General features: G+C 34.2%; 1 protein-coding gene across 1 annotated transcript; it reads left to right on the top strand.

The window, feature by feature from the left end:
- Positions 1–830: 830 nt before the first annotated feature.
- On the top strand, positions 831–15,534 carry LOC149088003 (uncharacterized). Its single transcript, XM_089243627.1, has 5 exons — positions 831–1,293; positions 6,831–6,972; positions 7,784–7,917; positions 12,786–12,888; positions 14,910–15,534. The coding sequence occupies exons 1-5, from the start codon at positions 1,266–1,268 to the stop codon at positions 15,127–15,129; spliced, it is 627 nt and encodes a 208-aa protein (XP_089099753.1). The 5' UTR covers positions 831–1,265; the 3' UTR covers positions 15,130–15,534.
- The last annotated feature ends 221 nt before the right edge of the window (positions 15,535–15,755 follow it).

The raw sequence follows: 15,755 nt of genomic DNA, 5'->3' as shown, positions 1-15,755 counted from the left end.
AAAACTGGTGGCAGATGGCAGCATTACACAGAAACAAACTTATTCACGTCAGGTTTCACTACACGTACATTCCCGCATGTACCAATTCGTTAGAGGTTCCGCATAGGAATATGGACTAGGTGCATGTGTGGTGTAGTAGTAGGGTCAAAAGCACGCATTTCAGCGCTCCCTTGCAATGTTGAAAAGGAGGTTAAATGATAAAAATTGCACCCCCGTGGTCCAGGTGGGCCTCATGTCTTAAGACGGCACTGCCCAAAACTGCTCACAGAGTTCAGGAAAAGTTTCGAATGCAAGCTCGGAAATCCAATCCATTCAACTGAATACTCACCTTCTGAACCCACAAGCAGGGCCGCAACTACGGTGGGCAGGAAGGGCCTGTTGCGTCGGACTAGAAGGAGCGTGAATTTCACCCTTTAACCTCGCTGCATGTGGCATTATGGGCAGAGTCGGGTCTTGAATCATGCGAGCCAGCTACCGCAGAAGGCGGCGCCAACTGAAAGGCCCCCCCCCCCCAATTGTTTAGGGCGCTAACTAAAGGGGAGAGGTGATTTTTTTGTTCACCAAAATATTATTCGCTTACACTTTGAAAAATGTCCAGAATCGGCCCCGATTACGCGGGCGCCAAAATGCGTGCTTACACCCTGGCTGATCAAATCATCTAGTACCGGCCCTGATCACAAAAAAAAAAATCGAGTATTATCCCAAATCGAGCCTCATACAAAATAGCCCTGAGATCACATAGTACCTGCCGAAACGTCACGATTAGTCTTTTTATATATTCCTTTTCCTCGCTTTCTTCCAATAAGAAGTTGAGGAAAAAGAAAACGAGTTTCCGCAAACTGTCATCTACTTCTGAAGCTTTATCAAAAGGAAATACGTCCTTGGATTTTAGCTTTTTTCTCGCTTTTATGAGCATTATCTGATATTGCATCACAGATTCCGTGATTCATTTCCTCCGCCTCTCTTTTTCTTTTCTTTAAAAATACTTTTCCGAAATACAACGGCGGAAAAAACCCCGAGAAATAGATTTCGGTACATAAGCGTATTTAAATTAGCTCTCCCTGTTCCTCTGTCGCCAAAAATCCCGCCACGTGGTGATAAGTAGGTATCCTCATTTGCATAATTCCGGCACGAGGTTTTGTGTGTATGTATGTACTCGCTTCACCGGCTTTTCCTCGCGCTTGTGACATCGTTCTGTCTGTGTTTTGTTTGAGATAATCGTGCGTCGTTAAGCAACAGGTGTGTGTGTGCGTTTTTTTTTGGCGATGAAGTTTCTCGTGCTGCTGATCGCTGGTGAGACATTTTATTGATTCTATAAATTTCGCAAGAATAAAAATTATGCTTAAATTATCTCTTGGGACTACGGGTTGCGATTTACATTTAATTTAGATTTTTAATTCTTGAATAATAACATTCAAAAAAATCCTGGCTTTTTCTTTTTAAAATTTAAAATACTGTATTTTGACTGAAATTTAGTTTTTGGAGGTAATCTGGTTGAGATTTTCGGAAAATTTGCCTGGTAGGGCCTCAGAAAAATCATTTGGCCCATGGTGCTCTTAAGGTATCCGTATTTCTTGTCACTTTTGTTTAAAATGGTTCTAGAGTGAACTTTAAATACATTTTTTTGATAGAAAGTGTCTTGAAATGGTCAAAACAGTGACAAATTTTGGTCTATCTATTGTATTTTCTATGAAAAAGTAGTTTTTACGTCAAATTTTAGGCGAAATTCATGTGATATTCGAAACACGATTGCAAAAAATTTTATTAATGAAATGCTTTGTGATTTTCACAGTGCATTTAGCTATTAATGTTGCAGGTTAGGAACCAAAATTTGAAGGATTGCACGATATGTTCATAAGTTACACCAACATATGTTTAAGTACGTGTGAATTTTTTTGAAATTTCATCCTACATTTTGTCTATAAAACACTGTAATTCAAAAAATGTGATAGACCATAGATTTGGGTTCGTAACCTCAACAATTTTATAGGAAAATATCGCATTAAAATTTCGTAAAGATGCAATGCATCAATTTTTACAAATCGTGTCAGTCAAGTAAAATGTCAAAAATAGCATTCTTCGTAAAACATGTTTAAAGTCTTTATTCTCGTATTTGTTGTGTTTTCTTTAACACTTTGTTAGCCGAGTGGATAACACATGGGTATTTATTTTGATGAGTATTTATTATTACGTTAGACTTAGATAGATTATACATATAGATAGGAAGAATTTATAAAGCGGAAAGAGCAGAACATTTAGACATCTTGTCTACTTGATGTCCGAGGTGGAACTCGCTAGTTTCCCTTACACAACACTAGGTGGCGTTGTATGTTCTTATCAGTTTAGTTCTTTTAGTCATTTCTTATAAGGACACCACAGTATTACTTGTATGTAAAAACGCAACACTAAAGTTAACGTAACTTTGATTCTAAGCATCATACAAGCAAAACGAGGCCCATTTTGGAATCTCAACAAATAGGGCTTTGATCAAAAATAAAAAATAAAATCCATATTTTCTTCCAAAATGACGTTTTCAACGTAGTCGGATACCTTAAGACGGTCCCGTTTAAAGGCATTTATTTACAGGGTTTTTAAATGTGTCGTTGATTTAAGTGCTATACATTGTAGTGATTGTTGGATAATTTTAAAGTCTATTAAAAAAAAATGTGTAAATGAAGTCTACAAGTTTAAGAAAATTGCTTGGTTTATTATCCAAATACTGAAGTTGGAAGTAATAATTTAAATAGTATTAAGGGTCATTTACACCTGTTAGTAGTTTACTAAGTTGCCAAGTACGTAAATGATTTTTAAGGGCCAGTATGTCATTAAGTTGTCAAGTGGTTTAGAAGTTGGATAATTTAGTTCAGAAGTAAATAAACCAGATTCTATTTTTTAAGTAGATTTATGCAATGCCGTCTTAACGCATGGGCCCACCCGGGCACCCCAGGAGAAAAGGGGGGGCCTCACATAAATGAGATTCGGTTGAAATTTTCTAGAATTTAGGAGGTAGGGCCTCAGGAAAACCAATTGGCCCGGGGGGGGTCCATGATGCTCTTGAGACGGCCCTGGATTTATGGGCACTTGCCAGTGGGCCTCCTGTAAAAATTTTCCCAGTGAGCATTCATTAAAACCAATTCACCTGTGGATGCTTTTGAGGAACTGGCTACGTGAGTGATTTAGTAGTTAATTAAATTTAATGTCGATAAACAGGTCTTTTAAGGGTAAAATTGTTAATATATTTTGAAAACAGTGGGGGGGGGGTGCTGAAAGTTTTTAGTTCTCTCATATATGCGGGACTCGAGCGCGTATGTAGATGTTTCTATAACATTGTTTTTTGGGAAATTATTGGGGAACCTCAAATGGCCTCAGTCCCTAGGTTCTGATTCCTGTGCAGTAGGCTATTGGAATAAGATCGTTTTTTAATATAGTTTTTAATTCGGCGAATAACACATTTTAAAATATGCACATTAAAACAAGGTCAGAAAAATCCCAGGTCACCGTGGCGGCTGTAAAATATATAAGTAACACTCAAAATTTTCCATAATTACAGTGAAGCTCTTGAAACAGTCATTTGGTGCTGTCAAAAAGTGGCTCTTTGCAGAGGCGATTGCCAAATAGAAGTTGTATGACTAGAAACTATTTCGCCACGGCCCTCCAATGTCAAAGCAAACCTACTTAATTTATTCACGATGCCATAAAAATAGGCACGTATAATGCTTGCCATAACAATATATATTTTTTTTCAAATCTCTCTCGTTGGAAGCTCCCATACAATAATATTAAACTCCTCGATACAAAATCCTTTGCTAGGATAAACTCCTCTAATTATGTTTTTTAAACTGCTACATTATTGTGTGCTCAATATGTTTGTAGATGTTTTTTTTCTGAGGACTTTTCCTTTAATTGCTGAAAGTGTTATGTATTGTTAGTTATGATACACCAGAGTGCATTGTAATATACCTCTTTTACAGAAGCAATATATATGCACCCATATATAACTAGGTTCTTCTATTGGCTAATCAATTAAAATATTTTGTAGCGAATTAATTCTCAAGTTTTTTGTAGTACTAACACAAATTTAGAAAAGATGTCAATAGCAGCAGAAACTTGACAGCAAATGATAATGCTTTTCAATATAATAACTCTACTATAATTGTTTCACTTGGTCCGGTATCGTTATATAGGTCCATAATGTAACTGTGGTTTCGCCGTATTTTATTCAGAACTTGAAATACCAGATCTGATCCACTCGTTGATCCTTAACTGGCATGGTAGAATCATTTTTATCCCATGCACTTTCTCACCCCCTTGAGAAATGTATCTCAACCATTTTATTCTATCTTTTCAAGCTAGTTGTTTACACGTGTTTGACAAATTTTTTCTTCCCTCTATATCATTGATCAGTTTCTGTGGGGTTAAAATGACCACACCACTTGCGTAAGTCTTTTTCTGTCTGACAGCCAGAGTGTTTGGATGGGAATGGCGTATCAGAAGAATGTGTTTTTTTTTAATAATTGTATGAAATAATGGTGAAACATCAGATATCCAATATGAGGATAGTGATAATATGAGATATCATGTAATTGTGTTTGAAAGTACTATGATGCAAATAGCTTCGGTATCAAAATGATGAAACTTCTTACTCAAAATGTTCAGCTCTAAAATGAATGACTCTTGAAGCGAAGTGTCAAAGTGAGGAAATTCATCGAGAAAACTATACGCATGAGGATGCGCCATCTATATGAACTATTACACATTACAGCGCACAGTATTTCAGATTTAAAATAAGATTTTTGGTGCTTGTGAAAATATAGTAAATATTTTTTTAATTTTGTGAATTTTATTTTCTGAGTATTTCAATCGTATTTATTTTTTCAATATTGTGGGAAAACGGGGTTTGAAAAATTTTCAAGTCGTATATCCCTCTATTCTTTCGAATGAGTGTCTTAATAAAAAAACTATTTTCGAGAAAACTCTGAATTTTTTTAAACCTTTAAATTAATTGAAGTCGTGTAAAAAAACCATTGTTTTTATGAAATATTTTTATTTTTGTAGATTTTTTTTAAAAATTGCATTGATATTTGCTGGGGTCATTTTGACCTCACGACGCCAGTTATGCACAGAATTTTCACAATGGCAGTTAAGGGTTGATCTGTATTATTGAAGAATCTCTTCAACTTGTCACGAGCACTGTCCATTAAACTAAACATTCTTTAACAAATGTGCCTGAAATCTGTATTTAATAATCCTTAAATATAATCTCAAGGGGTTTAAGTAAAGTGTAATCTAGTGCTCGCAAGCTTAAAATTAGACATGAACATTGAGTAATCTTTCCCAGCAACACGCATCGTTAATATATCGTGGTCCAATATATCGTTAACATAATGTCCTATCGAGGCTCTGTGCTTTTGGAAGCATTAGATTGAAGATTAGTTTTATAGAAAGTTGTACATGTTCTTTCCTTTTTATTTCTTTAACTCCCTCGCTGTTGTTTTACTGAATCTCAGCATGTTAAAAAGTGAAGAAAGTATCTACAAGCTATAATTTTCGCATCCTTCACCTATTTAATAAATCGTGTACAGCAATAACTGTCCAACAATAAATAAAATATAGTATTGAAAACTAGCTATTTATATGTAGATACTAGATTTTTTTTTTTTTTTAAACTTCTGCCGCTACTGAGACTCTAACCCGATATGCTCTACAAAAGAAATATTCTGTTGCTATAGTTTAGTTGGTATAGCACTTGACTGGCATTCGAGAGGCCCGAGTTAGTCCCAGTATCTCGTCTCTGCCACTTTTTTTTTTTTTTTTCAAAAATCTCTTGTAAAAACTATATAATCTTGTACAGTGAAACCTGTGCAAGACTGACACTATATGAGGCAAAACCAGTCTCAATCGGAATACATCTGTTCAATAATTAGTGTCTTTATTTGTTCTTTCATAAAATGGAAATCTGTCTGAAACTGAATATTTCAGTCAATTGACGTTCAGTTTCTTACGGGTTTCATTGTATTAATACGGAAAAGATGCATCCTTCTCTGTATGTATAATGAATAGCTTGTCCCAATACATCGATAGGGTTATTTTTGGTCTTGTCTCTGCTCTTTTCAACACTATTCATCAAGAGTCTATTTAAGCTTTAAGTTGTGTAATTAATCTTAATAGAAAAATTGATTGCATATAGACAAGGGCATAACCAGGATCTGAACTAGGAGGGGGGGGGGCAACTCACTGGTACTAAATTGTCTATGCTGTGTCGATTACTACATTTTAATTTCTCTTTGGGGGGGGGGCAGTTGCCCCTCACTGGATACGCCCATGGATATAGAAGGTTCCCTTCCCCAAATAGTCCCTTTATGGGCTGGTAAAGGTCTATAACAAATGAATATTTGTATGTGTAGAACCAGGGCTGCAACTCGGAGAGCAGGTGGGTCTCGTGCCCCGGGCACTAGACCAGAAGGGGGCACAAATTTTATTTTCAAACCTCCTCCAATATTACAGGGGGCACCAAAATGCGCACTTGTCCCAGGTGACCAACCATCTAGTTGCGGCCCTGTGTAGAACTTTCACACTGCATATATTAAAAACTTTTCTTATGAGGGAGAAAGAACTAGTTAACACAAGAATAAACTACATATTGTAGTTAAATCTAGCTAATAATGGTGATTGAATTGCTAGTATTCTGTAAGGTTAGAAAATTGCAAAGAAAGAATATAATGGATACAGTAGACTTTCGTATGCAGAATATAGTCTGTGTAGAGTATGTGCATGAAATGTTTGCATATTACTCAAACATTATCTTTAATTTTTTTTTTTTTCAATTTCAGTACTTAGCGAGACCACTGCAGCAGCTGTGCTTAATTATTGCTCTGCAACATACGTGCTATGCTGTATCACAGAATTTTTAATTCTAGCGAATCCTGATCGGGGCTTTGATTTCAGTGAGGAAAGAATAAATAACACGTGTATGTAAGTAGTTTGAGATTGGCATTTCTTTATGGCATTTTATTAATTTTGCTGAAATATTTATTTCAGGTGTAACTCTAACACACTGAATATACAGGTGTCTTAATTTCATTTTGATCTAAGCAAACATTTTTATATTTAATAGAATGATCGAGGTCTGGAGGTAATGGGTGTAAGCACTTTTAGCCAATAATTTAGCCAATAGCTGTAAGCCAATTTTTGAGATGGCATTTAATAAATTTCTCATGTACGATAATTAAATTGAAGTCTATGCATTTCTGAAAGTTACAAATTATTTTATGTTTTGCATGGAAAAAGATTAAGGGATCCATTATCCATCTTGTACTTGGCTGGTACCGAATTTGTCATGCCGCAATACCACTATAGACAACCATATCTATAATTTAAAATTGTATATCTATTTAGAATTAAACTGGTTGAAAAATTGTTCTAGTCATGGTCTAGATCAGCGATTCTCAACCTTTTTGACTTGTGGAGCCCTTTTTAAGTAAAATTCTATGGCGGAGCCCTGTAGGTTAATTTTTTAATTCATCAAAGTTGGATTCATTTTTACTATTTAAAAATTTTTAAATTTTGCTGTTTTTTCCTCAAGTGGCCGGGAAGCCCCTGTAGAGTACACAAGGAGCACCGGTTGAGAACAGCTGGTTTAGATGAATTATCAAATGTTTTGTTCATACCTGATGGTGGATTGTCCTTGTCTCTTTAATCCAACCTTCTATCATTATACATGCTGTCTTTGTTTTAATGTTAATAAAATTTATTCTTAATGAAATTACGATTGAAACTTTTAAAGGACTGCCCAAGACACTTTCTTCTGTATGGATGATCTGAAAGGAATGTGTGAAAATCCAGAATTGCTAGAGGCTGTCGATGCTTCACATTCTATAATGTCTGAACTATGCAGTATAGGAACGCCTCTTTACAAAGGTTTGGATTTTTATTATAGATCTTTGTATTTTTAGTTGTGTTTGACTTTGTCTATATTTTAGAAATATAAAGCGACTTATATTGACAATGTGTTTATGGTAGGCACGTATGAAGAATGCTGATGTGAAATCTAATAATGTGTGTAGAATTTCTTGTGACTTGTGTGTAAACCAATTTAGCAGTTAACATTTCTGAAAACTGTCAAGTCTTTAGTTATAAATATTAAAGTATCAAAAATTATCTACAAAGTTACAAGAAAGTTTAATTTTTATGAGCCATAAATTGTCAGATTTGAAATACTTATAGGACATTTTAAACTTTAAAAGCCTCTGTATATTCACTTTGGTGTTTGTTTCATTTTAGTACTTTATTTTTTTATTTTAAACTATTTCTGTAATTAATAATTCTAATGAATTTGAGAAAGACGATTAAATTTATGAATTGCTGTATTTATAAAGAACTTTTTAAAATCTTAAACCAAAAATAAGATACACACTGATAGTATTAGTCTCTATTTTTGGGATTAAATTTTTGGTAAATTTTTTTTTTTTTCTTTTAGACTGTAAAATATCATACATTGTAATTTATATTATCTTGTATATTTTAATTCAGTGGTCCTTCCCACTTATTCTTTGGTCAGTTTATATAAGAATTGATAGCATTTCGTTAAAGCGGGTCCTCGACACTATTCATGAATTTTGGCGAGGAATGCTCTGTTGATGTAAAACCAGCTGATAATGGCAACCCTTAGCCAAATGTCTAAGCATCTATTTAGCTATAGATGGCATTGATCACCAAAACGACATTTTTATTTTGCATGGTAATTATAAACTAGCATCCGATAATAAGTTTATTAAAATTTTTAAAAGATGTTAACAGTGCTATTAATTTGAGGCTCATCCGTCAACCGCAAACCTAGCAAAATTTGGATATAGGGACGTGCGGTCCCCCCATAGGCTATTACTGTAAGGTGTGGCCACAGCTCGCTAGTGATTGAATCTTTATATTGATTTTACACAGGAGATCATCCTTACATAGCAGCATGAGCCATCGCAATGTGATTTTGAAGCAAAATTGTTCACTAATTAAAAATTGATTTTGCTTTGTCATGATGGCTCACGTTGTTGGCGGGAGACTATCTTTTTGTGTGAATCAATATAATCACTATAGTGAGAAAACTACGGTTATAACTTAAGTACCCTCTTTCTCATCTGGCCGCTTTCGCAGGTGGGAGGGCAGAAGACTAGTAGTCGGATAGCAAATGTTTTGAACAACAGCACAAGAAACTAAAGCGAAAACATATCGGTTAATGATAATCATTCATAGGTAAGTGTTGGGAACTAATATGTCCATGATGGTTTATTTATTGAAACAGGCTTTTGCTGTCTGGAGTAAATTATTACGCTTTACCTTGGGTTATAGTGTTAGCCGAAGCCAACTAGATGTCAAAGATAGCTGCCCAGTTCAGCAAGGACTAATCAAAAGTTTCTGATAGTGTGGTTTATAACTCCATCTTTTATATTGGTTTCCCTCCCCATGGAATTAATTTGAACGATATAGTAAACTATAACTTGTTCTATTAAATAATCTGAACTCTTACATGGCTATTATTTTCTCCTTCAATGGAACGTAGTATTTTCATGGGTTATTATATTTGATGCTTTTGCTTACTAATACTGAACTGGTAATAGTCTGTCTCTTTAATAGGGGAAGTATCTAAATTATTTTTCTATCTCTTTACAATTGGGGGGGGGGGGGGGAGAGAAGACAGTTGATGTTTTAAAGAAATAGGACACTGATCAACAGTGAAAATGATAGATATTTTAATCTAAAATATATATCTTTAAAGATCTCGCGTTGCTGAACACTATCTCCTTTAAAATTACCTCTTGGTTCAGATTTCTGCGTAATTTCACTGTTTACATTTTACGTATAACTATAGGAATATAAATAAGTTAGCTAACTTAACTTTTTATATATGCTGTCTTTTTGCCTGTCGTTTGTGGGGAACATCTCTGGATTATCAAGCAGAAATCTAACATCAAAACTGACCACTTTCCTTTAATGTTATATCATTACAAAAATGTCTCGATGGAATTGCTGTTTTTTCTCATCACCAAAAGTACCACAATTCACTGGGAAGACATCAATATATAAAGATAAAATATATTTTTAATGGCATGTTGCATCTAATTTTCTCGTAGGCACATATAAGTTTGTTTGCTAGGTCTTTGTAATTTGCAGCGTGGTGTTATGTTTGTAACCTTAGGTAGGGCACCACTGGAATATATATTTATACACTGTGTGCGTGCGTGCTCTGTAAGGAGTTAAATCTGTGTTCTCCACATGCAAGTATGGTGTAGTGTTTCTTTATAACTTATGACTGCCATTTCAGAAGGTTGTCAAATAAACATCCATTTGAATATTTATGTTAAATGTTTCCATATCTAAGTCGTATGGGGGAGGGGGGGGGAGGTAAAGCAGTATTAACTGCCTTGATGTACAAGTTCCAGTTTTATGTACAACGGTGGTAGAACAATGTTAGGGTTGACTAAAGATTCGTATAAAATGTTTCTAGTGCCAGGCAACGAAGTTGTTAGTAGAGGCCATTCCTTCTGTTTGTAATGGGCATATTTCGCGGGGCTATTCCATTGATGTATATAGCAGCAATACTTTGTCTACATTATAGACCAAGCACAATTGCTATCATTTTGAAATCGCCACATACTAACCACTTATGTTGATTGTAATTTATAAGATCTAGAAGGCATCGCATGGGATAACTTTCTTTACCTAGAGTTGTATAAGCAACAGGGATTGATATTTCATTACTATTATGTAATAGCGCAGCCTTCAGGCTTGTTTTTTGAGACATCTATAAAGTCTTCAATCTTCTTTGTACAGAATGTTCAGTATCAAACCTTCAACATCATTGCAAGTCATCTGCACCGCTGAAAAATGTTCTTTTTGACGATTGCGAAAAATATGTATTCTAACTGTATCTGTCAGGAAGTTCCACTGTTACAATAGAGATTCTAAGAGTTCAGCTTTATTCTTTTGGCAGTTTTAAATCCCTAATCAGGTCATGAAGTTCACATTGTGTGATTCTTTATGATACAAGAGGTACTTTTCTGTATCATTGGTGCTTGGAACATTTTCTGACACATTAAGTTTACTTCAATTACCTTCCATATCGCTGTCGGAATGTTAGCGGGGATCGGGGATTGACAATCCTTTTCCATGGACCACTGGGTGAATGACAGATGGTATCACAGGGTATTCAATCTTTTTTTCTTTGTATTCTTTTTTTTTCAAGCACGATACCATGCCATAGCTGCCAAGTCTCCCGAATTTTTCGGGAATCTCCCGAATTTTAGCTTCATCGCTCGATCTCCCGAAAAGTTCTTAAATCTCCCGAATTTTTACGAAAATCCCTAATTGTCCCTAAAAATTCCCTACTTCATTAAAAAAATCCCCGCTTATGAAAACAATCCCTAAGGAATTTCTTGTGGGGCATGAAGCCTCTTTTTTTCCCCTTTCGAAATGACGTCACACGTCGTAAATGGGGAAATTCCCTTTTTAAAGAAGTTTTACAAACCCTCTGATGGTAACAAGAAAGTTGTTTGTCTTATCGTGCAGGGAAATGGCTTAGCAGCCAATAGTCCTGGATAATAATTGAAGATTATAGTGACGCGCATATGGTCAAAATTTCTTTTGTTTAAGTTACGTACGTGCGATATAACAAAGCATGAATAATGATAAGCAAAAACATATTTAATAAATTTTAAAGATACTTATTCCGATGAATTTCCTTTCATCAAACGTTCCAGAGGAGGGCAGACTTTTCCTTTTTGTACAAGTTGTGTTGCGGACATAAACATCGGTCATGGAAAGACTGCCATCATCAGTCGTGAAGTGAAAATAAACATCAAGCAAGTGTCACAAAAAGTCAGTGTTCTTCAAAAATTGACGGTGTTTTCCTTCATCTTCCGATGATTTTGGGGTCATTCGCTCAGAATGTTTGTTCACAGCGTTTCTGATTGAACGCAATATTTATTTTTACATCATTGAAGTTTTGACCTCCGATTTCACTTGTTTTTTGCGTAGGAATTTTATTCCCAAGGGTTTAACTTCCATGTGTGTAAAATCCCTATTTTAATTTGACTTCAGTTTTTGAGTAGGGATTTTATTCCCTACGCTTTAACTTTTATGTTTGGAAAATCCCTATTTTATTTGGAAAAATCCCTATTGTATTTATTAGTGAGTGGTTTTAGCATAAAATACGGGTTTGCGCGAAAATCTCCCGAATTTTCATTTTCAAAAGTTGGCAGCTATGCCATGCATGAATAGCAATCTGTATTAGGGTTCGTGTCAGATGACTGGCACATCGAAATACATGGAAACTTTTCCCAAGTATTCAGAGTAGATGAACAAGTTGTACAACAAACGTAAGGAGCCCATGATTTATTCTGGTCTCTTACATGACATTAAGTTTATTTGAATGTGTTTTAAAAAATTCTTTTTTTATGAACCTGTATTTTTGTTTCAGGTAGCTTTTTTCAGATTTTAAATGTGTAGTTTGGCCTCTTGTTTTATAATGTATCTTTTATTTTATTTTTAAATCTTGGACTGGGATTACACTATAAAAGTTATGTAAGTTCCTCATTAAATTTAGAAAATGCATTAAATAAGCATATTGGTTACATAAGATGTAATTGGATCTTTATTGTAAAAATTAATGTATTCTTTATCAAACTTTTATTTTGTAATCCCGGCCTTGACCCTTTAAGCAGTTTTTTTTTTTTTTTTGTTATCTGCATAACAGGATTTAAGTTATTAAAACTGTCATTGGTGTTTTTATTTCATAGCAATGAAGGACCAGAAATGTTTAAGCGAATCTTCTCAGACAGTTAAAGAATGTTCTGTAAAAAATCCAGAATCTCATCTACAAGGTTTGACAGCAGATTGCTGGTAAGAAAACTGTCAGATATTTTGAATGTCTTGGCTAATGATGGGTATTTTTTGACATTCTCCCACTGTTCTCATGAGTGCCTTGCCAATCTTCTGTTCTAAGAGAAGAAATTGTCTTCTATAGCTTAATGGTAGAGCACTTGCTCTTACTGAGTGGTTAAAGGTTTTATTCCCCTTATAGAGAGCATCACTGGCCTTTGTCAGAGGTGTCTCAATGAGCTGGAGATATTGATTGGTGTTTTATATTTTGAGTGGTTTTTTATTTGGCGGGAATATCTGCCAAACTATTCTGGGCAGACAAACCATGAATGGACAAGAGTTGCAAATGAAAAGTTTGAGAACCACTTTGTGAAGAAAATTCGTATTTCTCTATAGCATTGCAGTTTTGCTTGGTGTCTGGGCAATTATACTTTGTATTGGTTTCATTGTTTGCATGTTAGGAAAGGGAAGGGAGTAGTGGTGGCAGTAGATTGCACTTTTGCCTTCACGTTTCTAAAGTAGGCAAAACCATATAGGTGGGTCTAATTGAATAGGGTATTTTTCTCTGAATCTTGTTACGATTCACTCAAAACCTGCTAAATTACTTTTCAGCCCTTGAAGAAATTTGAATTAAGATTAGGGGGCTGTGGTTAACTTAATTTTGAGAAATTCACAAAATATATATTTTAGGTAGAAATATTTCAATATTTTTCATATCTGCCATACTCTTAAGTGTTTTGAGAATTGTAAAATCATGAATGCATTTGTTAATTTTCAAGTAACATTTGAACCCATTAGTAGAGAATTAAAGGAATCGCTGAATATGAGCTGTTTTGTTTCATGGATGCCAATATGGAGCAAAACAGTATTAGTTGATCGTAATTTAAATCCCGATCTCAAAATCTACACTGGATGGAAGAATTAAAAGTTTGAGTTCCTTGCTTCAAAAGCAGCAGCAAAAAAGATTACCAGGTTGTTGGACAAAGAAACATCTCAAAGATTCAAAACTAAAAACTGGAAAGTCAATAGAAAAAATTAATGATTTTCAATATATGGTAATCGTGAGAAAAAAGCTATTTTCTCTGAAACTTTATTTTGCAATGAATATTATTTTGCAAATCAGAATGATCCAGTGCTGTATTTGTAAGAACTTTGCTCGTGAACACTGACTCAGATGACACTTTTTAAAATGTGGTTTATGTAATTAGCATGAGAAAAATAATTTTTAATAATCTATGTATTACTTACACAATAGAGTAGGTACAAAGTATAGGTTTCTTTTCACCTTTGTATACCTTTTTTCTCTTTTTGCTCTTAGGTTTATATAGTAGGGGGTAATAGTTATATTATTTTATTTTGATGACATCGAGGTAAAAATAACTTTTTGGTAGTGTTGTAAATATAGATTCACTGATAAGGAAAGAAAACTTTTGAATTTATTCCACTGGCACTTGGATGCATATGTCCTTGATTTAATCTTCTTATTCATTTAATCTTCTTATATCAGTGAACTATACAAGCAGCAAATACTTAGATAAATAACTAATAAGAAATGGGGGGGGGGGGGGTTTCCAACAAATTTTAAATTCAATTAAGTTGAAACATGATCCTTACAATTGTTTCGGAACAACTCTGCGTTTCATTCTCAAAGAATATAAAAATAAAATGGTCTCTGAGACGGATTTAAAATCTGGCTATTATAGACCCCAACTAAAGATTGAGAGAAAACAAATAAATGCATAGTTTTCTTTTTCACCTGTATAAATTCATGAACCAGAGAATTTATCAAGGCAAGACAATTGCGGTTTTTCAATTTTTAGTTGGTGTCCGTCATGTTAGCCAGATTTTGTCCTTGCCGTCAGACCAATTTATTTGTATCCTTTGAGAAGGGAGCGATTATGTAAGGATCACTATTTAACTTAGTTTTGCATATAAGAATTTTAAATTCAGATATGTCAAATGTTTGTTTTTATTTTGTTTCACCAAGTTAAGAATATACAAATGTTTATGACAATTCTATTTAATTAAAAAATTTTTCATAGCAAATACAAGCATTTTAAAGATTGTGCCTTGGATTCAATCAAGACCAACTGTTCTCAAGATGTTGCCAAGTTAGCAAATAATTATATTGTAGATGTAGCTGGTCTTGGTTACGAGCAAGTCTGCATGGATCATTTTTATCAATGTAGTACTGCCCCTTCTTTGATATTGTCAGCGTGGTTGTTTATTGCATGTGCTATTTCACATCTTATGCTGAGGTAGTCCTAGTTTTTGCAATCTTTTATTGAATTATTTTTATAAGTTTATGAAAATTGCCATATTTTTGTATTTGATGCTGAAGATATCTGCTTTGTATATTGCGGGAAAATTTACTTATATGTAGATGAAAATATGTATGAAATTGTCAGTATTATATAAATCTGTAGTAAAACTAAAGACCACTCTTATAATATATTACTTTTTAGTCCAGAAATTTTATGTTAATCCATTGAATGTGGATGTATTAATTTAAGGGACAATGTTAATGTTCCTGCATGTTTTACTTTATTGCCTTTTTAAGTTTTCGGTTGTTTATTGTTATTTTGTTTACTTAAAGGTTTCTAGGTTTTTCTTGCTGAAATATGTATTCATAATATTCCAATAAACTGTTAAATTCTGATCAGTTCAGATCATTTTTTTTTTTTTTAAATGTTTCTAGAAGAATCCAATTCAATCAGTAGTGAAATCTAATTTTCGGGTTTATATTTTAAGATATTCCATTGATGCACCACTCGTGTGTGAATGAATTCACGATTAAAAATTTCAATGTGAATTTTCTTGCCACCCCCCCCCCCCTCCCTATAAAATATATACACACTTGTTTTGAATTTATTCCACTGGCGTTTGAC

This window comes from Pholcus phalangioides, unplaced genomic scaffold (assembly GCF_987345545.1).
Source record: "Pholcus phalangioides strain wild (caught in Gottingen) unplaced genomic scaffold, Ppha-v1.0 ptg000003l_1, whole genome shotgun sequence".
NCBI classification, from domain to species: domain Eukaryota; kingdom Metazoa; phylum Arthropoda; class Arachnida; order Araneae; family Pholcidae; genus Pholcus; species Pholcus phalangioides.
Note: the sequence above shows the minus strand (reverse complement) of the source record. Positions and strands in the feature narration are given on the sequence as shown.